Below are 27,361 nucleotides of genomic sequence, written 5' to 3' on the forward strand. Positions count from 1 at the left end.
AGAATTTTGACCAAGGCACATGTGGGTGGCTTGGTTTGTCCTTCCACCCGTAGGTCGGAAGACTTAGAATTTTGACCAAGGCACTTGTGGGTGACTTGGTTCGTCTGTCTACCCGTAGGTAGAAAGACTTAGAATTTTGACCAAGGCATTTGTGGGTAACTTGGTTCGTCCGCCCACCCATAGGTAGGAAGACTTAAAATTTTGTCCAAGGCACTCATGAGTGGCTTGGTTCGTCCTTCCACCATTAGGTAGGAAGACAGAATTTCGACCAAGGTACATGTGGGTGACTTGGTTTGTCCTTCCACCCGTAGGTCGGAAGACTTAGAATTTTGACTAAGGCACATGTGGGTGGCTTGGTTCGTCTGTCTACCCATAGGTAGGAAGACTTAAAATTTTGTGCAAGGCACTAATGAGTGGCTTGGTTCGTCCTTCCACCATTAGGTAGGAAGACAGAATTTTGACCAAGGCACATATGGGTTACTTGGTTCATTCTTCCACCCGTAGGTCGAAAGACTTGGAATTTTGACCAAGGCACTTGTGGGTGACTTGGGTCATTCGTCCACCCGTAGGTAGGAAGATTTAGAATTTTGGCCAAGGCACTTGTGGGTGACTTGGTTCGTCCGTCCACCTATAGGTAGGAAGACTTAGAATTTTGACCAAGGCACTTGTGGGTGACTTGGTTCGTCCGTCCACCCATAGGTAAGAAGACTTAAAATTTTGTCCAAGGCACTCATGAGTGGTTTGATTCGTCCTTCCACCATTAGGTAGGAAAACATAATTTTGACCAAGGCTCATGTGGGTGACTAGGTTCGTCCTTCCACCCGTAGGTCGGAAGACTTAGAATTTTGACCAAGGCACATGTGGGTGGCTTGGTTTGTCCTTCCACCTGTAGGTCGGAAGACTTAGAATTTTGACCAAGGCACTTGTGGGTGACTTGGTTCGTCCGTCTACCCGTAGGTAGAAAGATTAAGAATTTTGACCAAGGCACTTGTGGGTGACTTGGTTCGTCCGTCCACCCGTAGGTAAAAAGACTTAGAATTTTGACCAAGGCACTTGTCCCACATCGACAAGAGATCCCTCCCACATATGGTTTATAAGCGTCTAGCGCGACCATATGTGTACCACTACTACACATATGGTCGCGCCAGACGCTTATAAACCATATGTGGGAGGGATCTCTTGTCGATGTGGGATGGCCTGCCGAGTTCCAAGGTTCGCCCTTGCTCCAGGTATCGTTCTCCATGCCGCTTGAGATTAAACCGTGAGGGACTGGCTCCCCAAAGCGGATAAGTCCGATTAGTGTCCTCACAATAATAATAATAATAATAATAATAATAATAATAATAATAATAATAAATTTCGTTCACATTTTCTAATGGTTGTAAAATGCAAGTAAGTTGTGTCAAGTCTTGGTAACTCAATTTTCCTTTTCCACTTTTTCAAAGAAAATAAATCTATATCAACTTGTCCAAAACCAGCAAGTTACATATTCAAGTCTCTGTAATCTCTTTTTTTTTCTTAGAATCAAGTCTTCGTAATTACATGGCCCTGTTTACGGTTTTCATTGGAAAACTTATATGTTTGGCCTTGCATATTTTTTCACCAAAACTCACATTCTCGACAAATTTCAGCATTTTCATATGAATTTGATCATTTTCAATTTTCATTTACAGTAATACATGCTCTCTTTTCATTTTCTAGAAAATAATCTAAGCCTACTAGAATCTCAAAATCTAATTGATCATTGATATAAATTCGATCAGTCACATAAGTTGGCTGAAAATTTTAATATTTGGAATTTAATGCAAATTATATTGTATTTTTCTAATTAATCTGAAATAAAATTTTTAAGTATCTGATATTATCTTATGAATAATTTAATTATTTTACTTGTATATATGCTTGATCATACTAGTTCAGATTTGTTGCCTGCTACTTCTCTAAAACAGAAAACAGAAAATTTGGTTACTTGCTTAGTTGGGGAGCTCATCCCTTATTTCTCTATTTTAGATTTTGAGGAGTAGTTGGTTTTTCGTTGAGGTGGTTTGGGTAAGAAGAGTATTACGATTTGCATTAATAAATTTTTTTTTTTTTAATACAAAGTAGAAATTCTCCTTTAATATATTTTAAGTGTGTATATGTGTGTGAAGCTCTTTATTAGAGACTTAAACCTTACCCTTCACATTCTACAAGTACTTATACTTTGTGAAGTGAAGCAGTGTATTAATAAATGTTAGAAGCTAGTGTTTAGTAATTATTAGATTGTTTAAAATTTGAATTTTTCTAACCGTTTTGATTTTCTAAGAAGTTCACTTTTTTTGTTGTTGTGATGTGGATGCGAAAATGCATGCCTTAATGGAGAGCTCATAGGGAAAGTTTATATGCAGCTGCCTTTGAGGTTCTCTTTTTCGGGATTGTCTCACAAAGTGTGTCGACTGCGCTGGTTACTCAATGGACTAAAGAAAGCACCACGAGCTTGATTTTCACCCAAAAATCTGGCCCATTCGCCCTCCAAATATACCCTACAAAACAATTTTAACAAATTTTCATATCGGTTGCGGGGGAAAAAATTTCTTTGTAAATTAGTGTTAAAAATCAAGCATAGCCTCTCTCTCTCTCTCTCTCTCAGGACATTTCCCTCTTGCTCTCTTTCCAGAATTATATAGTTCTCATATTTTCTTTAAAAGCTTCCCTGCACTAGTAAATTTCAGCCACAAGTTTAAGGTGTCTAGAAGCTTGGTAAAATATAGTATTTAAAAAGATAAAGCTAGAAGCTTCAAAGTCAGTTCTTTTAACTGACATAAGACTAGTATAGATAGGATGTCATGTGCCTAGGTGTGTGGTGTATCCGACAAATATGCCGGGAACAACATATAATTTTCGGTGTGAGACGTGTGGAATAAGGTGAAGTGTGGGTGAAGAGAAATACTTGTATGAAGTGAGGTGAAGCCGTGTGAAGTGAAGTGTGTGCCATTAAGCTCCAACTGTCGTAGAGTGTTGAAGTAAAGCAAAGTCAAAATAAGTGTCCCAGTGTCAGTAGGTGTTAGGTGTGTGTGTGTGTGTATTTAAGGATATTGAATTTGAATGTAAAAGTGCCCCTGTGTGCACTGATGTAATAACAGTTGTAAAGTATTGTAATTAAAAGAGTTTAGTTTTTAAATAAAAGTTCTTTATTGAGTTTTTTGTTTAACTATTAGAACTTTATTCCATGAAAATTAATTCCTTTTAATACCCACAAAAAAGAAAAAGAAAAAAACAGCTTCAATATATATAGAGTTTGGTTAATAAGTGTTTTGTTAATAAACCATTTTAATATTACTTTTAGGAAAAATATTAAAAGTTGACTAAAACTTAGTTATTTTTTTCTTTTAATATAAAAAGTTCTTAAAAATATTTTTTAAACTAATGTTCTTAAAACATTAGTTAACTTTCCCCTTAAAAGGTGTGATTAACAAGTATTTTTTGGGCATTTGTTTAATGTATCATAGCACATATACCCAAAAGAAATTATCCAACTTGGATGTCTCCATGTCAGTTGCTTTTTGGAGTGTGAATAAACTGTGTAAAATAGATTGCGTATAATTAACACTACTATAAAATCAAGTAACTGAAAAAAGTAGCCTTTATATACAAGAAAGTAGGGTGTTAGCCGTGATAAAAAGCCAATATGCTTCGGGAAAATTGTTCACAAATGTGCGAGATCTTTTTTGTGCTTACGGCCATATCATAAATGCAGTGAAGATGGGATACTAATAATAATAATAATAATAAGGATAAATTCTGTTCACACTCTCTAACGTTGGGCTAATATCAAGCAGATTTAAAACTTTTCAAAACTAACCAATTTGGTCCTCAAAGTCAATTTCATCCCTAAAACAATTGAGAAAAAATAACTAAATATTTAGGGACTAAGTTGACTTTAAGGAACAAATTAATTAATTTTGAAAAATTTTAGACCTAATTTACATTAGCCCAAACCTCAAGAGTGTGATGCAATTTACCCTAATAATAATAATAATAATAATAATAAAAAAAAAAGATTAAAAAGCAACAGCATATCCCAGTCCTCAAGTCACGGCCATACTAATTAAAACTTGGAACAGTCTCAATGTTTACGTCACGACAATACTTTCTACTTTCAGGTGACTTCCACTGCTATAAAATGGCACCATCTTCAGCCTTAAATTCATTATTCTCTAAATAAGATCATAATAGATACTAATACCAACAAAAGTTTACGCCAGTCAGTCCACCATAGGACATGTCGCGCCCGCCTATCTACCCTTTCATTCTCCTTTTTTGCTTCCTCCACCTTCCCTCTGGAATCCAATCCAGTGACCTTCAAATTCTCATGAAACTAAAATCCGCCCTTCAAACATCAAACACCAATGTTTTTAGTTCTTGGGAATCTGGAAATTCCATATGCAACTTCACTGGAATCTCCTGCAATTCCAACGATTCCATTACAGAAATCGAACTTCCATACCAAAATTTAACCGGGGTTGTTCCTCTTGATTCAATATGCCAGCTCCAATCATTGGAAAAGCTCTCATTCGGATTCAACTACTTGCACGGTCCAATTATGGACGACTTGAAAAATTGTGTCAAACTGCAATACTTGGATTTGGGCAACAATTTGTTCACAGGATGGTCGGTTCCAAAAATATCCTCTCTAAGCCAATTGCAGTATCTACATCTGAATGCAAGCGGATTTTCAGGGATTTTCCCATGGAAATCACTCCAAAACATGACTGGTCTTGTCTGGCTGAGCCTCGGAGACAATCCTTTTAATCCTACTCCATTTCCAAACGAGGTGTTGCTGCTTACTAACTTGACTTGGCTTTACCTATCAAACTGCGGCATCCAAGGCACAATTCCAGCAGAGATTGGAAACCTTAAAGAGCTAATCAACTTGGAGCTTGCCGACAATAACATGACGGGGGAAATCCCAGTTGAGATTGGGAACCTAGTCAACCTGTGGCAGCTTGAGCTCTACAACAATTCATTCACAGGAAAACTTCCTATCGGTCTAAGAAACCTCACAAAGCTTGAAATGTTCGATTTTTCGAATAACTATCTTGAAGGCGATCTATCTGAGTTGAGGTTCTTGAATAACCTGGTTTCTCTGCAACTGTATCAAAACGAGCTATCTGGCCAGGTACCGGCCGAGTTCGGCAACTTCACGAAGCTTGTGGACCTTTCTCTGTATAGAAACAGCTTCACTGGTCCGCTGCCTCATAACCTTCTCTCCTGGGCTAAAACTAATTTCATCGAAGCCTCTGAGAATTTCTTTACCGGTCCAATTCCACCAGATATGTGCAAGCAAGGTACTATGAGGTCGCTTTTCATGTTTGAGAACTATCTCACCGGTGAAATTCCAGCAAGTTTCGCCAATTGTTCCACTTTACGTCGTTTTAAGGTCAACAATAACTCACTCTCGGGTAAAGTTCCTATTGGAATCTGGGGATTACCGAACATGATTCTTATTGATATCTCGTTGAATGATATTGAAGGCCCAATTACATCTGATATAAAAAACGCCAAGTCTCTTGCATACTTATTTGCAGGAAACAATCGCCTATCTGGTGAATTACCCGCAGCGATTTGCAACGTAAGTTTTCTTGAAATTTTGGATATCTCTAATAATAGTTTGGAAGGCAAGATTCCACAATGTTTAGGTAACTTTAGTTATTATCTTAGGGTGATGAATTTGGGAATGAATAATTTTCAAGGTACCATACCTGATACATTTGCAAAGGGTAATCAGTTGAGAACTATTGTCTTCAATGACAATAATTTAAAAGGGCTATTACCAAAATCTTTTATCAACTGTACAAATGTGGAAGTTCTTGACTTCGGAAACAACAAGATTAATGATTTATTTCCTTACTGGTCTGAAGCTCTTACCAATCTGCAGGTTCTTGTCTTGAAATCCAACAAATTCCATGGACCTATAGGAAATCATAACACTAGTGGGGTGTTTTTCTTTAAGCTAAGAATTCTTGACTTGTCTCACAATGAGTTTACAGGTCTTTTACCAAGAAATTATTTTGAAAAATTCAATGCCATGATGATTAATGATGAGGGCAGACTTGAACCGCAGTATTTGGGTGAAAGTTATACAGGTTATGGTTGTAAGCGTCAAAGTTGTCAATATCAAGATTCCGTGGTGGTGACAGTGAAAGGGTTGGAAATTAAACTACAACGAATCCTAACCATCTTTACAACAATTGATTTATCCAGCAACAAATTCGAAGGAGTTATTCCAGAAGTACTTGGAAGGCTTATAATCCTTCGACTTCTCAACCTTTCCCATAATAGCCTAACTGGCCATATCCCATCATCATTGGCAAAATTGTCGGCGCTTGAATCCTTAGACCTTTCTTCAAATAGCCTCACTGGAGAAATTCCTTTGCAACTAACAAATCTAACATTTTTGGCCATGTTAAATCTTTCACAAAACCAGCTTATTGGACCCATACCTCAAGGCAAACAATTTGCTACATTTGAAAACAACTCTTATGACAGAAACCTAGGATTGTGTGGATTTCCATTGTCAAGTAAATGCGGCACTAGTGAGCTGACACAACGAGCACCACCATCAATATTCCAAGAAGACAATGATTCATTGTTTGCAAGCGGATTTGATTGGAAGGCTGTGCTAATCGGCTATGGATGTGGCTTGTTGTTTGGATTAGCTATGGGATATGTTGTGTTTAAAATAAGAAAACCTATATGGCTAGTAAGGTTCATTGAAGGAAAAGAAAAAGACAAGAAGAGAAGGCCTAATAATCAAAGACCTGGACAAAGAAGAAATTGATGTATTAAAGGGGTTCTCTGTTTGTCTAGCCTCTCCTTTGATGGTATTTTGTGTATTTGTTTGTTTATTTTGAGATTGAATGGCATGTTTGGCTTAATTCTGGGGCTAGCCTTGTGCTCACTTGTTCTTCTATTTTATGTATTTTATATTTGAGTATTTTTGTATGTGTGTGTGTGTGTTTTTTTTTTTTTTTTTTTGTGAGACCATGTGGCATGTTGGACTTATGGTCCATTTGGATTGAGGAGAAGGAGGGAGAGTAGAGTAAATTAGAGTAGATTTAGTACAATATTAGCTTATTTTCAAAGGTTGGCGTTGTGTTCAGTTGTACTTTTAATATTTTATTTTGCTCAATAAAAAATGATAGATGAAATATTTATAATGGCAAAAATTACTGAAGAATTCTGAATTTGAGAAAGAAAACTACACTTCATAGATTCTACTTTCTACTAAGGAATCTTTTTTTTTTTTTTTTTGTTGCTAAATTACTTTCTACTAAGTAATCGTAAGAAGGGGAATAGAGATTGGATATATAGTGGAAATGGCCAGTAATACACTCCCAAGTCCCAACCCCACCTTGAAACTTGAAAGAAACGTTCTTCCTCATCCATTCACTCTCCCTGATTACACAGGACTCACCCACGTGTTTTCTTGCGTTCAGAAAAAAAAAAAAAAAAGATTTGATATTTCTTTAATAGTTTCACCAGATAATTTGGGTCCAAATCCATTTTGGATAATGTCCGGAATGGTTCGATTATCAGGATGAAAAAATTTTGGTATGGTTCTGAACATTCTAGAATCTTTCTCGTCAATATAAAATTAATAATCACACTAATGGAGAGAGAGAGAAGCACAATTAGTGTCGGGCATTTTCCTATATTGTATGAACCAAGCTCACTAAAAGAATTGTAGCCAGCCAAGGGAAAGTATGAGGAGCAGCAGATTGGAAGGTATAAAAAGGATGGTCGACATCAATTTGGATCCATTAAAGGTCTGGTAAGAGGGCTTTGAACAATTTTGAGACCAATCTATCCTTGTTGAGGTCATGTGTGAGAGAAAGAAATCATAAAGTTCAAAAAAATACCTATTGTGTAACAAAATAACAGTCTCTGCTTTGCTTTTCCCTTCATAAAAATCAGCAAAAAATCAACACCAACAAACAAGGCTGTTGCAGTCCTTAATTTCAACATATTTGAATAATGGTTTTCCTTTTAAGAAGAATTTAATTGAGAAACTTTAGTTATAACACAGCGAATGATACCTGTCTTTTCGAGTTATGGTTCTTGCCTTGAGATTTAGAGCCCGTTTGTTTAGGCGTATTGAGAGAGCTAAACGTCCATTTATCAAACCGCAGAAATCAAGATATGTTTGGCTGGGCAAAATTTGTGGGATTGCGTTTTTCAATCGGCAGATTTTCACGTTTCAGGAAAGGTAATTTCCCGTTGCGATTTCGAAATCGCGCGATTTGCAAATCGTGATACCGCTATTTTTTTTGGGCTGAAAACCAGAAATGCCCTCTGTTTCCATGCTTATCCTCAGTCCGCTCCCTTCACCATATATATATATATATATATATATATATATATATATATATATATATATATATATATACTCAGTCCTCTGCCTCTAAACTCATCAATTTCATAAGGATTGGCTCTTCGTTGTTTTTTGCTTTGCTTTGTTCATTATCGTTCTTCATCGCAATTCCAGGTAACTATTCTCCCTTACCCATATTTGAATTTCTGATATAGATTTGGGCTTTTGGCATGTTGGTTTACGCTACTTGAACTCAAAATATTAGAAATTAGAGATTTTTTGTTGTTGCTGTTGCTAGTAAGTGCTCTCTCTGTCTCACAGATCCTCCATGGTTTTGTTGTTGTACAATGTGAAATAATGTCTCTGTTAAGTAACTTTGATGCCATGGAATTTCTGCCATAAGTTTTCATCCTTTTTGAAACGCATGGGATAATGGCCTTGTATTTTGTTTGTCCTTCCTTCATTATGTGGCCGTAGTGATATGTCTCTCTTAAAGAACATCTATTTTGTGAAATAATGTTTGGTTGGATTGAAGCTTTTGCAGCAATAGCCTAGGAATTCTTGTTTGATTCTTTGGTTGAAACTGTGTGATTCTTTGTGGTTGTAGAACTTACCTAGGAATTCCTGTTTGATTCTTTGTGATTTTCTCGTGGGTTTGGTTGTAGAACTTGCTGTATTTGGTTGAACATTAATATTAACAAACTCATGTTTTTTTTAGATGGGTAAGCCATCCCAAAATAACTCAAATGTTAGAGCTCAATGGCCATCAAGAGTAACAACTATCTTTTGCGAAGCTTGTGTGGATGAGGTATTTAAGGGTAATCGACCTAATACCCACTTTAGTAAAAAGGGTTGGACAAATATTATAGCAACTTTTGAAAAGAAAACTGGAAAGGAATATCCTAGGGCGAAGTATAAGCATATATGGGATAGTTTGAAGAAAGATTGGGTACTTTGGAATAAGTTGAAGGGAAGTGAAACTGGATTGGGATGGGATGCAGCCAAAGGAACAATAGCTGCAACTGATGAGTGGTGGGAGAGGAAACTAATGGTATGTTTTGTATAACCCATTGTACATATTTTGTATTAGTAGATAAACCATGCTATTTGAGTTATTAATGAGAATATTCAAAATTGTAGGACGTTCCTGAAGCTGCAAAATTTCGAGAGAAAGGTTTGGAGAATGTTGACTTATTAGATATCATGTTTAAGGACTTTGCAGCCACAGGAGATTTAGCATGGGCGCCCACTTCAGGTGTGTTACCTGATGATCTTGAGACGCTTAAGGAGGGATTAGGTGATACTTCTGCTGACTCATCTTCTCCAAATGATGATGATGACGTTCATGAAGATGAGACTCCTAACCTCACACAACCACCTAACCCAACACAAAAGAAAGGAAAGAAGCGAGTTTTACCATCATCCACACAGAACAAAGGGAAGAAAGGAGGAACTGCATTACAGTTGACACAACAGCTTAGTCGTATTTGTGATGTTGTGGAGTTAAGGAACTCAGCTTTTTCAGTGGAGCCAAGTAGTACTATTCGTAATGTCATGGAACGCGTGTGCACCTTAGATGGCATTGAGAAGGGTTCCGAACTCTACCTCATGGCAGCACGCATTTTTCAAAAACGAGGGAAGAGAGAGATGTTTGTCGTGATGGAAGAACCATATTTACAACTTAAGTTTCTGCAAGAGGAGGCAAGATTGTTAGGAGGGCACTACTTTGGCACTTAGGGTGTTTTATGTTTTATCCTATGAATAATGTTTTATGGGAGAGAGATGTTTAATGTTTTATTGTTTTATCCTTTGAATAATGTGGCTGTTAGGGTGTTTTAACTTGTTGGGCTGTTAGGGTGTTTGAATTACAAAGATAGAAGCTTGGCTGTATCTTTGAATAGAAAGGTATTAATAAATTAAGAGTTGGGACCTCTTTTCATTGTTCTCACAATTTTCTGCCAATAAATCAACTTTATTTTTTCACCAATGTTGAGTTTGTTAGGTTTTGTGATAAAAAACTTAAATCAGTGCTGTGTTAGGATCATATTGTGTACTGATTGAGTAGTGTAGTGGCAACATATTGTATCAGAGTGTTAGATCTTTGTGGACTGACTGAGTAGTGCAGTGGCTGTTGTAGTAGAAGAGCTTGCTGCATTACTGCTGCAAGGAAGCATGTTACTGCTGCAAGTAATCATGCCTGAGCTCTGATAAAGTTACAACACCATTCCTAGATATGAGTGTGCTGGTTGGAGCACAAGATGCACCTTCCATTTCAATTCCTGAGGTAGATGTAATCATGCTTGAGCTCTCTCAAATACCTGAAATGATGCCTAGAAGTATTGTTTTCTTTAGTTTTAGTGTGCAAGCTAAAGTCAACAGTTAATTGACAAGCTGAGAAATAATACACACCAAACATGTACTAATCCAAACTTGGACAATGAGCTTTTTAGAAATCAAAACTTGATGACAAATAATAAGCCTTTCTCATTAGTAATAGTACTACTCTAGTTTATTTTTTGCATGCAACTTTGATAAAGAATGAGAATTACAAAAACCCAACACTAGTTGGTTGATTCTAGTACTAGACCAATGTAGCAATAAGGAAGAATGCAAAAAAAAAAAACAAATAGTCATGTTTTGGCTATTGATTAGCTAAAAAAAAAAAGCTCCACCATTGGCTGACAATAGCTTGATTAACTGATATGGTTTTGGAGAGAGAGAGAGATCAGAAAGTCTTTCTCATCAGTAATCGTACTTTCTGGTTTGGTTTGCAGGCAACTTTGACAGAGAATGAGAATTACAAAAAACCAACACTAGTTGATGATTCTAGTACTGGAACAATGTAGCAATAAGAAAGAATGCTACAAAAACAGTCATGTTTTGGCTGTTAATAGCTCAAAAGGCTCAACCATTGGGCTGACAATAGCTTGATTATCTTGTGTTTGGATCTTGCACTAATTGATATGGTTTTAGAGAAAGACCAGGGAGTTAGAAAGATAAACAAGAAAAATGTAAGAGACCTGTTTTTGCTTGATTCCTTTGTTACTTAAGGATTGTAATGGAAATTTTAGTACATGAAATTGAGGCCTGATTTTAGACTATTAGTTGACCTGTTGTATAATGCAGCAGAAAGTATGGGCAATTGGATCAGTGTTTGTTATGACTTATCTACTTTCCCTATTTTGTTCTGTCACTTAAACTGTAATTGGTTCCTCTTCGGAAGTTGGAACTCTAAAGCTGGAAATATTTATTCCCACATCATTGTTGAATTTATTTTCATGGAACAAAAGAGTCTATACAAATGTGTAAGTTTGTGTACTTTAAAATGAACTTGCTAGCAATTTGAATGGAAATTTTTTTTAAGAATCTTGAAGCAAATTAATTTTCTGGAACAGTCCCTCCAGAATATTGGAATTTGGTTAACTTAGAAACCTTGTAGTTCTAAGCCAATAAGTTTCTTGTATGTACTAGTCAGTCCATCGTTCTGAATGTTATTTTGCCTATTTGACCTGAATTTGCAATTTCATGTTACTGTTGTTCTGCTTGTTGGGGTTTGCTGATACATCTGTAAGTTGTAACTTTGTGTCAATCAAAGTTTTCTAAATTATCCACACACAAAAAAAAAATAATAATAATAATAAATTTCAATTGATTAGTAACAAGCTCCTAGCTTTTTGACAGCTCACTAACAACTCACTAGTTAGTCACATGCTTATGTGTTATTAGCAAATCTGCACACTGCTGCACTAACTCTTCTGCACTGCGGCATTGCTCCACTTATACTACACTACTCCAGGCTATAATTATGACTTTAGTACTGCTTTATTGCTCCAGCACCATATAGCAACCGTAGCTTGGCATCACAACAACTTCACATTGGGACCCACATTCTTAATCATATATTTTTACATCTGCAAACAAATTTAATTATTAAAACTTATTAAAATTTAATGTGCTAGAATCATATTTAGATCTCTTTTTTTTTCTTTTTTTTTTCCAAAGAGAGTAATCATTCTCCCTCATTAAAAATATATAATATATACATACATACATACATATATATATATATATATATATATATATACACACACACACATAAAAATAAATTTTTTTATCCAAATAGTTTTTTGAGACCATTTGTAAAGGAAAATAATTTTACATTACTAATGCGAGACCCACATGTTAATCTGAGATTGAGTAGTTTTGTAAAAAGGTTAGGGTGCTAGTTATTAACATAGATGAAGTTATGAAGTAGTTTTTTCACTTAATCTTAGATTGATACTACCTATGGTTTTCCATAGGTAGTATCAATCTAAGATACTTTTGTGGGCTTTTGTTGTGTGATAGATACTTATTTTGATTTATCTAGTTATTATTTTTTAAATGATTAATCATTTTCTTTATTGTGATTTATCTAATTTATTGCTATAATATTTTAGGTGTTATTCCTATGGATTACAATGATTATATTGATAATAGTGATGAAGATCATTCTTCTGATGTGGAAACCGATGAATATGATGATGAGGAATTATACGATCTTGCTATGGTTGGATGTCATATTGCAGTGACATATTATATGAAATATATGGATAAACAACCTTGTAGAGATTCTGAACAAACTGGCTATATGTGGTTGATGGATTGTTTGACGGGTAATGAAACGAAATGTTTAGAATGAAGCCACATGTTTTCCTTCAATTGTGTAATGTTTTACAACATACATATGGACTTCAGCACACAAGGCATATTAGGCTTGAAGAGTCAGTAGGTATATGTTTAATGATACTTGGACAAGGAGCTTGTTATAGGATGGTTCAAGAAAGATTCCAACATTCTGGTGAGACTATACACAGACATTTTCATAGAGTTTTAAAACGCCTTAACATAATGTCAATGGATATCCTCAAGCCTTCTGACCCTACATTTAGTATAATTCCAAGACATATACAGAAAAATCCATTGTACATGCCACACTTTCAGGTATTCATTTCATACATTCTAATTTGTTTCTAATATTTGTTAGTATTATTTCCCAAGTATCTAAAATTTTATTTTATTTTAGGACTGCATTGGTGCCATTGACGGTACACATATCCAAGTTGTTGTTGGAAACGACAAAAAAGCTTCATATTATAATAGAAAGGGCGTGACATCTTTTAATGTGATGGCAGCATGCGATTTTGATTTACTTTTCACATTTGTTATGGCTGGGTGGGAGGGTGCAGCACATGATACACGTATTTTCTTAGATGCTATCTGTCGACAATCTGTCAACTTTCCAAAACCACCACCAGGTATATAAAATTTTTATACATTAAATATGTATGAAGGATATTATTTATGTACATCTTACATTTTTTTTTTCTTTTACTAGGAAAATATTATTTAGTTGATGCTGGATACCCTTTAAGGAAAGGATATTTGCCACCTTATAAGGGACAGAGGTATCATCTTTCAGATTTTCGACGAGTTGGTCGAGGGAATCACATAGAAGAAAGGTTTAATTATGTTCACTCATCACTTAGAAGTGCAATTGAGCGAACTTTTGGAGTGTGGAACAATAAATGGAAAATTTTGAAGCAAATGCCACCTTATGACATTAAGCATCAAAGAAACATTATAGTTGCTACTTGTATTTTGCATAATTTTATTGGAAAACATGATAGAGAAGATGAGGGATTCAATTGGGATGAACATGACTTGGACAGACCAAGAAGCAATAGTAGTGAAGAAGGTAGTAGCAAACAGGCAAACGTTGAAAATATACAAGATGAGGAGATGAAATTTGTTCGTGACAAAATAGCTCGATCCATTTGTGGGTTGTGAACAATATTTTTATTATTTCTGTTTTGGTGTTTGATTTTTTGGATAAGAACTTTTTTATTATTATAATGGATTGTCTAGTATTGATATTGTTGGCAATTAACATTTTGATATAATTATTTTCCTAATCATTTTAATATCTTTTTCTTGATGAATTATTTTTAATATTTTAAATTTGATAAACTTCTCTTCATGAATTTCAACAACAAAAACATCATTATTGTTGTTATTATTAATGTAATTGTTAAGCTTAATTACATATTTTCAATAATAAAAAAAACACTGATCACAGAAAAAATGACAATATAACCTTTAAAAAATAGTTAAGTCCTTTTTGGGAATTTACACTCAAAACAGCTATTTTTATAACAGCTTATCCAAACGCTGAATATGACTTTAAAAATAGAAAACGCACATTTTCACATTTTTACCAAACACTTATCTGTGGTTTTTAAAATGGAGTTTTCAAAACGCACGTTTTAAAAATGCTAGTTTTTAAAACGCGCCTTTTGAAACAGCTTATCCAAACAGGCCCTTAATTGATTTCATGGTTCCGTAGGAAACCATAAAAGTAAAGTGATGCTTTTCTCTAAAATACAAAATCTCGACCTCTCTAGCAATGAGTTTACTGGTCTTTTATCGAGAGATTGATTTGAAATGTTGAAAGCCATGATGACTAGCGATGAAGATAAAGATGGACCATATCCTTTTGATCCATATGATTGATCTAGGAGAAGTGGTGTTTATCAAGATTCAATAAAGGTGACAATGAAAGGATTGGAGACAAAATTAGTAATAGTCCTAACCATCTTCCCAACAATTGATTTATCAAGCAACGAGTTCCAAAGAGCGGTTACATGAATGAAATACACAATGAATGGAATACTCAACGCAAAATACACCGATGTGAGTCTAAGCATGGAATACACAATGAATGGCCTAGGCTACATGAATGGAACCATAGTAAAAAAAAGAATCGGAGAACGGCAGTATTGTTCCGGTTGAGAAACCGCTGATGATGTCAAAGTGTAATGGACGGCCGAGATTATTTCCGATTCACCTTATACATCTTGTGCCCATGAGCCAATGGGGTTTGAACCATGAAGAGTGGCTTGGGTAAGAGAGACTGAGCGAGGAGGAAATTTAAATAATAATAATAATTAAAAAAAATGAAAAATGGAATACGGAAAAGAAATTAAAAATAATTTCATGTATTTATATATAAAAAAAAGGCACCCAAAAAAAAAATCAAGTGAACAAAATGATTAGTGCTGTTTCTATTGCATTAAATTGCTAATTTGAAATGGCCTTAATTTCATGGTTCATAGTATTTAGGATTCCATTATTTGCCTTGAATTTAAATTTAAATTTTGTAATTATTTATGTACTCAATTTCAAGAGCCGTAGACTTTGGCCACTTAAGTCATTATTTAAGGTCCCCATTGAAAAAGGGTCCCAAAATTATTAGTCAAACCAAAGGCGGTTGTGCAATCTCTTCCCCCATCATACAAAATGTACCCATAATTATGAGCCTATAGACTATAGTAAACCTAAACTAACCCAGTGAAAATCCTGAGTTGTTTTACGCACACGAAAAAAAAAATGTGGCCAGAGTTCATCAAAATAAAAAAGTGGCAAGTTTGTGAAATCATTGTTGAAAATCAGTTTCCTTTTAACAGTTTGAAATTTCAATTAATCTTCACATGATATATTGTCTGCATTAACTATCCATTGTTTCACATTGTTCGTTCACTCACCAAACAATCTCTCCTGTCTTTGCAAAAATCTCATCGTTGAGGAATTTGTATCTGAACGATAACAATTTGACGGGTTCCATTCCGGATGCTTTGACCAACATGACAAGCCTTCAGGTTCTTGACGTCTCGAACAATAACCTTACTGGGTTGATACCAAAATTTGGAGATTCAGTGAAGCTAAATACGACCTGTAATCCCTTGATTGGGAAGAATACTCCGAGCTCTGGAAGTGGAGGGAGTGCTCCGCCAGGTTCGAATGGCACATCGCCTAGTGGCAATCCGGCTGGAATGGGGTCAAGTGGTACTTCCATCTTGCCTGGTATGATTGCTAGTATAGTTATTGCTGTGATCATATTTGTTGTGGTCATGTTATTTGTCTCGATTAAATGTTATATTAGTAGAAGGCACAGGCGACCAACAATTTCAGTGAAGATTGAAGTAGTGGAGAATCCTGAAAGTAGACGTACAAGTGTACGGAATATTGAAATTTCGATCGAAGTTCTGAAACAGGCGACCAACAATTTCAATGAAGATAACATTTTGGGTAGGGGAGGTTTTGGAGTTGTCTACAAAGGAGAATACCATGATGGGACCAAGGTTGCTGTGAAAAGGATGGAATCTGCTGCAATGGGTAGCAAAGGAATCAATGAATTTCAGGCGGAAATTTCAGTCCTTAATAAAGTGAGGCATAGACATTTGGTTTCTCTTTTAGGATGTTGTATCAATGAGAAAGAGAGACTTTTGGTATATGAGTATATGCCACAGGGGTCGTTAACACAACATTTGTTTGATTTGGGTGAGAATGGGTGTTCTCCTCTTACTTGGAAGCAAAGGATTCAGATAGCAATGGATGTGGCACGCGGAATGGAATACTTACATAGTTTTGCACCACAAATTTTCATTCATAGAGATTTAAAACCTTCCAACATACTTCTTGGGAGTGATATGAGGGCCAAGGTTGCAGATTTTGGTTTGCTTAAAATTGCGCCTGACGGAAAGAACTCTGTATGGACGCGATTAGCTGGGACATTTGGTTATCTTGCGCCAGAATATGGAGGTAATTAAAGCCTAAGATTTTATGTTCTTGTGTCTTAGTTGAATTTGATAGAGTATAGTTACGAAATGGTCATTGTGTCTTAATTGAATTTGATAAGAGTATAGTGATTAAATGGCCATTCAAAACTTGGACAATCTCCCAAATTACCTGCACAATTAAAGCAAATCACATCACTGAGGTAGTATCAATATGATGTCGGACGAAGCTTTCTAATACTGAAGTCAGTCAACTTTCTTATTTGTGTATAAAAATAATATTGTAAATAATCTCTCATACCTGTCATTGACGGAGTGTTATTAGTATTTTAGTATAGCCTTCATATTGCTCCAATTGCTCCTTGATTTTTGTCATTTTATAGAATCAATGGTGTTATGGGAATGATTGGGCCGCAAGTCCACATTAGTCCACTCTTTTATGTCATTTCCATATCAACCCCCATGCTTCTTAAATCTGCTTATTCTTTTACAACAGTCTATGATCTTCACTTTAATGCATTAGACACCATGCGAGTCTCTTTATTTCATGTTCCTAATCTAAACAAGTTTATAAATATTATTTTCTCCATCCTTACTACCCAACTTGCTATATAAGTTATTGTAGGTCTTAAATTTGACCTTTGGTTTTCGTCATAAACTCAAAATTTAAATAATTAGATAAACAGAGAAACAAATATTGAATTCTATAATTTTTTTTTTGAAGCAATCAATCACTTAGTATGTAACTTTCTAGGCATATTGTTATGTTTTTAACACCAATTTATTTTGACTAATCAAATTATTGAAAAAAAAATATCATGAAGAAATTTCAAAAATATGAACACACATAGAGCAACTAAGTAAATTAATCTAGTGGTAAAATCTTCAATGGTTGTATAAGAGATCTAGGGTTTAATCTCCACTTACACCAAAAACTAATTGATGTATTGTTCTAATAATAAAAAGCTATTATCAGGAGCGGAGCCATAGGTTGAAACTCTCTAAAAAAAAAAAAAGTAAATTAATCTAGGAATGAAAAATAAATTACATTTTGTGTTTATATTTTATTTTGTATGATAGTTGCATTATTATACATATTTATGACTCATACATATTAATATTTTTATGATGAATTCTAATAATGTTTTTTAATTTCCTCCAACCTCCCAATTGAAATTTTGACTCTACCACTATATATATGTATAGTCGACCTTGACTAATTTATTAAGAATCTATGAACAACTCAATAATTTGAGACTAGGACTTTGTTATTGTTGTACGTATATAATCTTTTATCTTCATGTGCTTGTGTCATACCAAGTATGTTGACACCAATGTTCACCATGAACAATTATTTTTTAGTTAGATGTCACTAGTTGAACCATTGCAGGTCATCTTGATGAGTTCTTTTCCTTGTCAATAGCTACAGGAAGAGTGACCACCAAAGCGGATGTATATGCATTTGGAGTGGTTTTGATGCAGCTAATTACCGGTAGAAAAGCAATAGATGATACTCTGCCAGATGAGAACCCTCATCTAGTTACATGGTTTTGTGAGATTCTAAACAATAAGGAGCACTTCCCCATGGCCATTGATCAAACTATTAACCCTGATGAGGAGACCATGGAGAGCATATACAGAGTAGTTGAGCTTGCAGGACATTGCACTACTCACAAACCATACCAAAGGCCAAATATGGAGCATGTAGTCAACATCTTAAGCCCTCTTATAGGGCAGTGGAAACCAACATCTCATAAATTAGAGCACAAATTTCCCACTTTTCATGGAGTAGAGGACATCTCTATGGCTTTGACCAACACATGAGCCTTCCTTTGCAAAGATGGCGAACGATGTAGAACCAACAACTCTAGGATCTAAGCATCTATAAACATGTTAAATTCTTTGTGAAAGAGCCAAATATATGTTTTTCTTTGTGTTTTTAATCTTTGTGAAAGTAATTTTTACACATGAAGAGTGAATTATTATATAGTATCTCTGTGAGAGCTGAGAATTCAAACTTTTATATTTTGCATTGCATGCATTTTCATTAGACGCTTGGCCAATAGAGGTCATACAAAATGTCTTGGTAGACACTTGGTCAATTGAGATTCTCAGACATGTTTAAAACATGTATTTTAACAATGTGGTCTTAATTTGCTTTCACTTAGTCATCTGAAACTAAACCCTTTCTCTTCCACACTCTATCAAATTTCAGTTAAACCAAAACTTTTGATTCCAACATCTTTCCCTTATCAATTCAAGGTAATCTCATAATATTTTATTGTAGACTCATATCTAAGTTTAGGAATTGGGTTATTTACAAGTTTCAATATTGAGCTCAAGTTTTTATTTTATTTTATTTTATTTTTTTAAGTTCTTTTTGTCAAATGTTTGTACATAATGGGGTTGTTCCCCTTTGGTTTTAAATTTCTTTTTGGACATATTTATGGGTAATCTTTCACTTTATCCATGGCTTTTTTCATATTGCACTCCATGTTTTCAACAAAATGTGTGAGTTAGTATAAAATAATAATAATAATAATAATAATAATAATAATGTGTGAGTGACATTTTATTGTGTAACGTGTGTCGATCCACTTTTCTTATTTCTTTTATGATCATGGCTTCTAAGGGGCCTTGAACTAGCTCCTCTTCCTTTTTTTTTTTTTGATAAGAATAATTTAGGAGCAAGGACTTTGCTAAATTGTTTCATGAATGTCTCGATCATCTCCATATGCACCCCAAGAGACCTACTGACTTTATTTCTTTATTGCACTCCCCTACTGTCGCTTAGATACAACATGAAGCTAAGATTCCAATAGAAATTTTATTCATCATAAGCTTATACCCATTGAAGTAGAATAACACACCGATATAGACCAATAAGATTAAACCTAAATCTAATTGACTAGGGCTAAAGGCCAATTATTAAATTATGAAAATTATATTGACTCAAAGAAATTAACTAACCTATAAAAAAATTAAATAAAATACTAATATGGATTTAGTTAATAAGACCAAATATAAAATCCAAAGGACCAATAGTAAAAACATAATAATAAAAAAAAAAATCAAAACAAAAAAAAATCGTTTATTTTGGTATTTTTAAAATTGATGAAGGACAATCAATTCTCAAATATTTTTGCAGAAAAATTGACAAAAAAAAAAAGAAAAAAAGAAAGAAGAGAGGCTAAATTTTAAATTGCATCTTCTAATTTTGTCTAAAACTCTATTTAGTTATGTAATTTTAATTTCATTCAATTAAGTTCTCTAACTTTTAAATTTATTCAATTCAGTTATTCTGTCAACTTCCATTAGAAGGGTTACCGATAAATGTCCTAAAAAGACGTTTTGGTATTTTTAAAATTCTAAAACTAAAAATATATTTTAAAAAATTCATAAAATAAAAAGCCAACCATTAGGAAGAACATTTAGATTTCCAAAAATTTAAATCAATACAATTTTTATACAAATTCAACAAAATACTCATTCAAATAAAAAGCCAACCAAAAAAATTCATCACTCAACCAAAAAAAAAGGCCTAGATTTGTTTGGTTAAAAACTTCCAAATCAACCTAACATAAAAACTTCCAGATCAAAATTAAAACTCACTAATAGCATTATCAACACACAACTCATAACCTAGATTTGTGAAATTCCAACAACAAAAACAATACTTTGCTTTTGAAAATAGGAAGCTTCAGTTAACTCAATCATTTCACCCAAATACCCAACCCCCAAAGGCAAAAGACCCAAATTGGCACATCCGATCTGGATAATGGGAAGGGTTCATTGGCAAGAGTCTTGACTAATGCCAATTGGGGAACTAGGGTTTTAGAAAGCTTGCTTGAAATCAACACTATGTCCGAATAGAAAATTTAGAATTTCTTGGAATTAACCCTAGATTATTATTATTATTTAAATATTTTTTGGGTAAAATGGACTAAAACCCTTTAACTTTAAGGAGGATCCATTTAACATCCCCTTCCCCCCTCAATCAATTTTCAATGAATTTCATACACAAAACAAAACTATTCATAAAATGGCCTATAAATTCTTCTATTATCCTCGCCTCCAAATAATAAACGACAACATACCCAATTTGGAAATTTTTGATGATGTTCCTATCCCAATATGATCGCTCTCTCTCGAACATCACCAGATGGAGCAAAAACAAAATAATTAAATTCAGAAATAGGTATGCATTTGTTTCTGTGCCCTACTTTGGCCTTTTTGCATGTTTGGTTCTATGCGGGTGATTGTTTTTCGTTAATTATCTATACTTCTTGTGCATTGTGCTTGTGATATTCTTCAGAATGCATGAAAACAATCAACTAACATGCTTTTAAAATAGATATGGTGTTGTAGTTAAATTGAAGATGCACGTACAAAATATGAGTTTAATAGATAAAATTTCAGTGTCTAAGAAATTAAAAGAGTTGGGTCAATTAGAAATCTAAATTCTAAAGTTGAGTTATCCACGGACCATGGTCGTACATAGTTTTGTATGTATTTGTTATTTACTTAAAAATGTGAGTAAATTATTAATGTTTTGGGAGGGATAACTAAAATAATGCGTGCAAAGAAATTTTTAATCTAATTTCTTTTCTTAGATTTTTTAATATCAAAATTTTTGTTTATATATATTTTATATCATAAAAAATTGAGTAAATCATATATAATTTAGTAAATGAAATATTCACAAGTGTTATATAAAAAATTAAATTTAAATAAAGTATTTATGCGGTATTAGTCATATATTTTTAACTTCACTGAGATAATCTTTGCTTTATTAATAATTTTAACTTTTTTTTTTTCTCTAAAAAAAAAATTCTACCTTTTAACCTTATGAATTTTATTTAGAAAAAATCACTTAATTTACCACTTACGATACTAACAAACCTGAGGAATACACAAAATGGTTAACAATATGTAACAATATTATTTGACCGACAAGTAACAAAGCAGTACAGCAATGAAGACTCATTTGAGAAACTATCATTCTAATTGATATCTAAATAAAAGTAACAAAATACTATAAAATAAGAAAAATAATAATCAATTGAAGAAAAAAAAATGACTACTTAAGAAATTTTTTTTATAAAAAAACCTATGCATATTAAACACATATTTTGAAGTGATGAATTGTTGGAACTTAGTAGACAAAACTTAAAGTACTCCTTAGAGAATATTTATTACATATACCAAATAAGGGGGTGAATCTATACTTATTGTAATGAAAAGGAAAACTTGACTTCTATATCGGTCATTAGTGGATTTTTTTTTTTTGTTTTTTTTTTTTGTTTTTGACAAAGCATGGCTATGGAAATAACGATGCTGCTAGTCAGTCTTTTATAATTTTATTATTAAATAGAATCTCATTAGTTGATTTTTTTTTTTTGAGAATAAATTTCATTAGTTGATGGTGACTACAGATTTAGATTTATAACCAAAAAAAAAAAAAAGACTATATCGATCTAGATAGTCCAAAATAACCTTAAGTCTTCTACACGTCAAGAAGTCAAGGACATTCTCCGAAGATTTTTCCAATGGTCGAAATCTTTGAGCAACTTTCAGCGAAAAAAAAAAAAGAAAAAAAAAATTGAGCAACTTGCTTCCCAAGAAAGAATGGTAATATTCTTTCAAAACAAAAAAGTAATATTTCTATATATTAAAAAATAAAAAATAGAAAGATTTAAAATTTCCAAGTCAAGCGTTTGTGTTGAGAGTTTAATGAAAGAGTATTTTGAGTAATTACACTTTACTACCCTAAACTATATATCAAATTACACTCTGCACCATACATGGTTAACACTCTAATTAAATTATAATTAACTCATGTTACACTTTGCACTCCACCGCCAATTCCGCTTATGACTTGGATGGAAAACCAAAGTTTAGAATGTAAAGTGTATCGGGAATATAGTTTAAGGCGGTAAGTATAATTTCTCCTTTGTTTTTAAGGAATTAAGAGAATGGGTAATTGTGTCTTTTCATGTGACGCTGTGTTTTTCCGTCCAAGTTAATAGCTCAGTTGACGACATGATGCAAAGTGTAACATGAGTTATAATTTAAAGTTCTAATTATGCATTTTGAAAGGCCAGGGTGTAAAGTATAATTTGGGGAATAGTTTATATATAATGGTAAAGTGTAATTTTTCACAATGTATAGGATACATATATATGGGATGAGACCTACATATGTCATGAGAAAAAGTATCATGAGACTGTCTTATAAAATACTTTTTTTTTTTTTCAACTTAAACAACACTCAAGTTCGGTCAATATGACCAAGGGCTAGCTTATAGCTTAATTAGTATTTTCTTATGCACAAAATGCTTGGAGTTTAGAGAGGAAAGGATTTGAGCTGCACAATTAGTAGCATATTATAACTATTTCAAAAAGAAAAATTTGGTCAATATGAGCACGATCTTGATTTGATTTTTATTTTTTTTATGAATAGAAATTCTCTACTGTATTTTGAGTGTTTCGCTTCATGTTTTACAAGCTACAATATTCTATGTGTCTAATTTTTTATAAGAATTTATTTGTTTTAAAAGTAAAAAAAATAATAATAATAAAAAAAAAGGTAGTCAGCTGGCATATTTTTATTCATTTTTATATATGTTCATGTTTCATGTTCAGCTCAGCTGCCATTAAACTTGGGTACATATCAAACTGATGGTGACTTCAAAGATAAAAAAGTTTGGTACATATTTATCAAAAAAGAAAGTTTGGTACAAATCAAATTGACGGTGACTTTAAAAAAAAAATTATTAATATATAAAAAAGACCGTGACTTAAAAAATAAAAAGTCACCATCATTTTTATTCTTACCAAACTTTAATAGTGGTTAAGCTGACAATTATGTTGCTTCGCTGTTCAACATTTTAAGTACAGACACGAATGAGGAAAAAAAAAAAAAATGACACATTCCATCCATTTTTCCTTCACGTTTTCCTATAAAAATCCACATTCCGGCTCTCCATTCTAAGCAGACAGAGATATTTGTTCTCATTAAGAACTATGGGTTGCTTAATAATATGCCTCTCTCAACTCGTTTTCCTCGTTTTTCTCTTGCATTCTCAACCTACTTCATCATCATCTTTCTCCTCTTCTTCTACACTATTGTGTTCCCAAGAGCAGAGCTCAGCGTTGCTCAAATTTAAGCAACTTCATTCTTATCCAACTTCTTCTTCTTCCAAATATTCTTATGACTGTGATAAAAAGAAAGAGTCTTGGAAAGAGGGCAGAGATTGTTGCTCATGGGGTGGGGTTACGTGTGATACAATGGGGAGAGACGTGATTAGCCTTGACCTTAGTTGTAGTGAGCTTCAAGGCACCATTCATTCCGATAGCAGCCTCTTTCTTCTCCCTAACTTGCAAGAGCTCAACCTTGCTTTCAACTGCTTCAATTCACCGATTTCATCTGGGTTTGGTCAGTTTGCTAAGTTGGAAAAACTTAATCTTTCTTCTTCCCAGTTTTCTGGTCTAGTCCCACATGAACTATCCAAACTCTCCAAACTGTCCTCACTAGATCTCTCTGGCAATAAACAAGTTAGTCTCAATACATCTGTTATGAGGAGGCTTGTTCAAAATCTGACCAAGCTAACAGAACTCCGTCTTGATGCTGTTCAGATGTCACTTGTTTCGCTTGATTCGTTGATGAATCTGTCCTCTTCTTTGACAGTCCTTAGTCTCAACGGTTGTGGATTGCATGGCAACTTACCATATAACATTTTCCGCCTACCAAACCTGAGGGAGCTCAGTTTAATTTGTAATCCTGAACTCAGAGGGGCTTTCCCAACGACAAATTGGAGCAATCCCTTGATGTTTTTGGATGTCTCTACCACAGGTTTCTCAGGACCATTGCCAAATTCCATTGACAATCTAAAATTCTTAAAGCATTTGGGATTGTCTCAGTGCAATTTCAATGGGTCGGTACCTGCATCATTTGGTAACCTTACGCAAATTACTGAATTAGATTTATCAAGTAACAATTTTGTTGGTGAGTTGCCATCATCACTTTCAAACCTCAAGAAGCTGTCTTTCTTGAATCTCCGATGCAACAAATTAAGTGGTAAGATCCCATCATCTCTTTCATGTGGGCAACATCCAATCCTTTAAAATACTTTTGAATCTAATGGAATTGCAATTTTACAGGATCAATACCCGAGTCCTTCGGAAACCTCACGAAAGTTACTTATTGTCACCTTTCATCTAACAACTTCATTGGCCACATTCCATCATCACTCTCAAATCTAAAGGATCTCACTTTTCTGGACCTCGGAGGCAACAACTTTGAAGGTACACTTCCAGATTTTATGACCAAGCTCACAAAACTCACAAATTTAGACTTAAATTCTAACCACCTTATTGGTCAAATTGGTGAATTCCAACATGCCAAGTCATTGGAGATTCTTTTGTTATATAACAACAGGCTAAATGGCTCTATTCCAAAGTCAATCTCAAACCTTGTGAAACTTCAGAAGCTTGATATTTCTTCAAATAATCTGAGTGGCACTCTAGAATTTGATATGTTCTCCAAGCTCAATGAAATCGATTTTCTAGACCTATCCTATAACAGTCTGTCTTTGAGCATCAACAACAATTTAAAGTATACCTTCCCCAAACTCAAATACTTGAAACTAGCATCTTGCAACATAACTGGATTTCCGTACTTTTTAAGAACCTTAGAGTTCTTAGACACCTTAGACCTATCTAACAATAGGATCAAAGGCCAAGTCCCAAAATGGATGTTTAAAGTGCTAGGGAGTTTGAAATCATTAAATCTTTCTCATAACTCTCTGACAAGTATAGAGCAAATTCCAGGAAAGAACTTAGAAAATCTTGATCTTCATGCCAACTTTCTTCAAGGAACTTTTCCTGTTCCACCATCTTCAGTGGTTTTCTTTTCTATATCAAACAATAACTTGTCCGGGGAAATCCCTTGTTCAATTTGCAATCTAACATCCCTCCAAATCCTTGATATCTCCTTTAGCAATCTAACTGGTACGATTCCACAATGTTTGGGATACTTGAGTGATTTTCTCTCGGTGATGGATTTGCGAACAAATAGATTCCATGGAACCATCCCTGAAATGTTTGCAAAGTGCAAAAGCTTGAGAACTCTTGTCTTTAATCACAATCAATTGGAAGGGTCATTATCACAATCTTTGGTCAACTGTAGAAAGTTGGAAGTTCTAGACTTTGGAAATAACAAAATAAATGATTCATTCCCCTATTGGTTGGAAAAGCTTCCAAAGCTACAGGTTCTTGTCTTGAGGTGCAATAGATTTTATGGTCAAATTGAAAATTTCAAGGCCATCTCATCTTTTGCTATGTTGCGAATAATTGATCTTTCTCAAAATAATTTTATGGGTCATTTAACTTCCAATTTTTTTGAAGGATTGAAAGCTATAAAAACAGTCAATGAAAATGAAGTTCCATTGAAATATATTGGGGAAGACTATTACCAAGACTCAATAATGGTGGTATGGAAAGGGCAGGAACTTAAGCTAGAGAGAATCTTAACCATCTTCACTACCATTGACCTCTCATGCAACAAGTTCCATGGGCAAATTCCAAAAGTACTTGGAACACTTCAGTTTCTTCGAGAGCTCAACCTCTCCCATAATAGCCTATCTGGCTATATCCCATCATCGTTGGGAAATATGTTGGTACTTGAATCCTTAGACCTCTCTTCAAATATGCTCAATGGCTCCATTCCAATGCAATTGACAAGGTTAACATTTTTAGTTGTTTTAAACCTTTCGCAAAACAAACTTATAGGACCCATACCTCAAGGTCTACAATTTAATACTTTTCAAAACAACTCATACATTGGGAACAAAGGATTGTGTGAATTTCCATTATCAAAGAAATGTATGATTGTTGAGCCACCACCGTCTGAAGAGGACAACGATTTAAAGTTTACAAGTGGATTTGGTTGGAGGGCTGTGATGATGGGGTATGGATGTGGATTTGTGTACGGGATAGCCATTGGATATCTTGTTTCCAAGTCTAGAAAACCTCAATGGCTTGTAAGCTTGGTTGGAATATCTTGTTTCCAAATCTAGAAAACTTCAATGGCTTGTAAGCTTGGTTAAAGGAGAATAGTATCTAAAGAAGAGAAGGGGGGTAATATTTAAACATCAAGAGGAAGATGAAATTAAAGCAATTAAGGGGTGGTTGATGTGTTTTGAAAAAAAATTCTCTAGAATATTATTGTACTATTGTTTTATATATGCTTGTCTTAGAAGTTGCACAATAATTTGTATGTATAGATGTTTACTTCTTCATAGAATAATTGTGCTCATATATGATGAACATATATATATATATATATATATAATTTACCGGAATTCCATGTTTTGTTTGTTTTTTTAGATTGT

General features: G+C 34.0%; 3 protein-coding genes and 1 pseudogene across 3 annotated transcripts; all 4 read left to right on the forward strand.

The window, feature by feature from the left end:
• The first annotated feature begins 4,261 nt into the window (after positions 1-4,261).
• Positions 4,262-6,820, forward strand: LOC142639341 (uncharacterized). Its single transcript, XM_075813536.1, has 2 exons — positions 4,262-5,678; positions 6,186-6,820. Exons 1-2 carry the CDS (start codon positions 4,262-4,264, stop codon positions 6,818-6,820), a joined length of 2,052 nt encoding a protein of 683 aa, XP_075669651.1.
• A 2,736-nt stretch (positions 6,821-9,556) lies between these two features.
• Positions 9,557-11,199, forward strand: LOC142639342 (uncharacterized). The gene is made up of 2 exons (XM_075813537.1): positions 9,557-10,054; positions 11,128-11,199. The coding sequence occupies exons 1-2, from the start codon at positions 9,557-9,559 to the stop codon at positions 11,197-11,199; spliced, it is 570 nt and encodes a 189-aa protein (XP_075669652.1).
• A 1,604-nt stretch (positions 11,200-12,803) lies between these two features.
• LOC142638430 (uncharacterized) lies at positions 12,804-14,270 on the forward strand (annotated as a pseudogene).
• A 1,750-nt stretch (positions 14,271-16,020) lies between these two features.
• Positions 16,021-27,046, forward strand: LOC142639343 (receptor-like protein 6). The gene is made up of 5 exons (XM_075813538.1): positions 16,021-16,993; positions 18,392-18,737; positions 18,770-18,813; positions 24,007-25,052; positions 25,208-27,046. Exons 1-5 carry the CDS (start codon positions 16,036-16,038, stop codon positions 27,044-27,046), a joined length of 4,233 nt encoding a protein of 1,410 aa, XP_075669653.1. The 5' UTR covers positions 16,021-16,035.
• The last annotated feature ends 315 nt before the right edge of the window (positions 27,047-27,361 follow it).

The sequence above is a fragment of the Castanea sativa genome, chromosome 6 (genome assembly GCF_040712315.1).
Source record: "Castanea sativa cultivar Marrone di Chiusa Pesio chromosome 6, ASM4071231v1".
Taxonomy (NCBI): domain Eukaryota; kingdom Viridiplantae; phylum Streptophyta; class Magnoliopsida; order Fagales; family Fagaceae; genus Castanea; species Castanea sativa.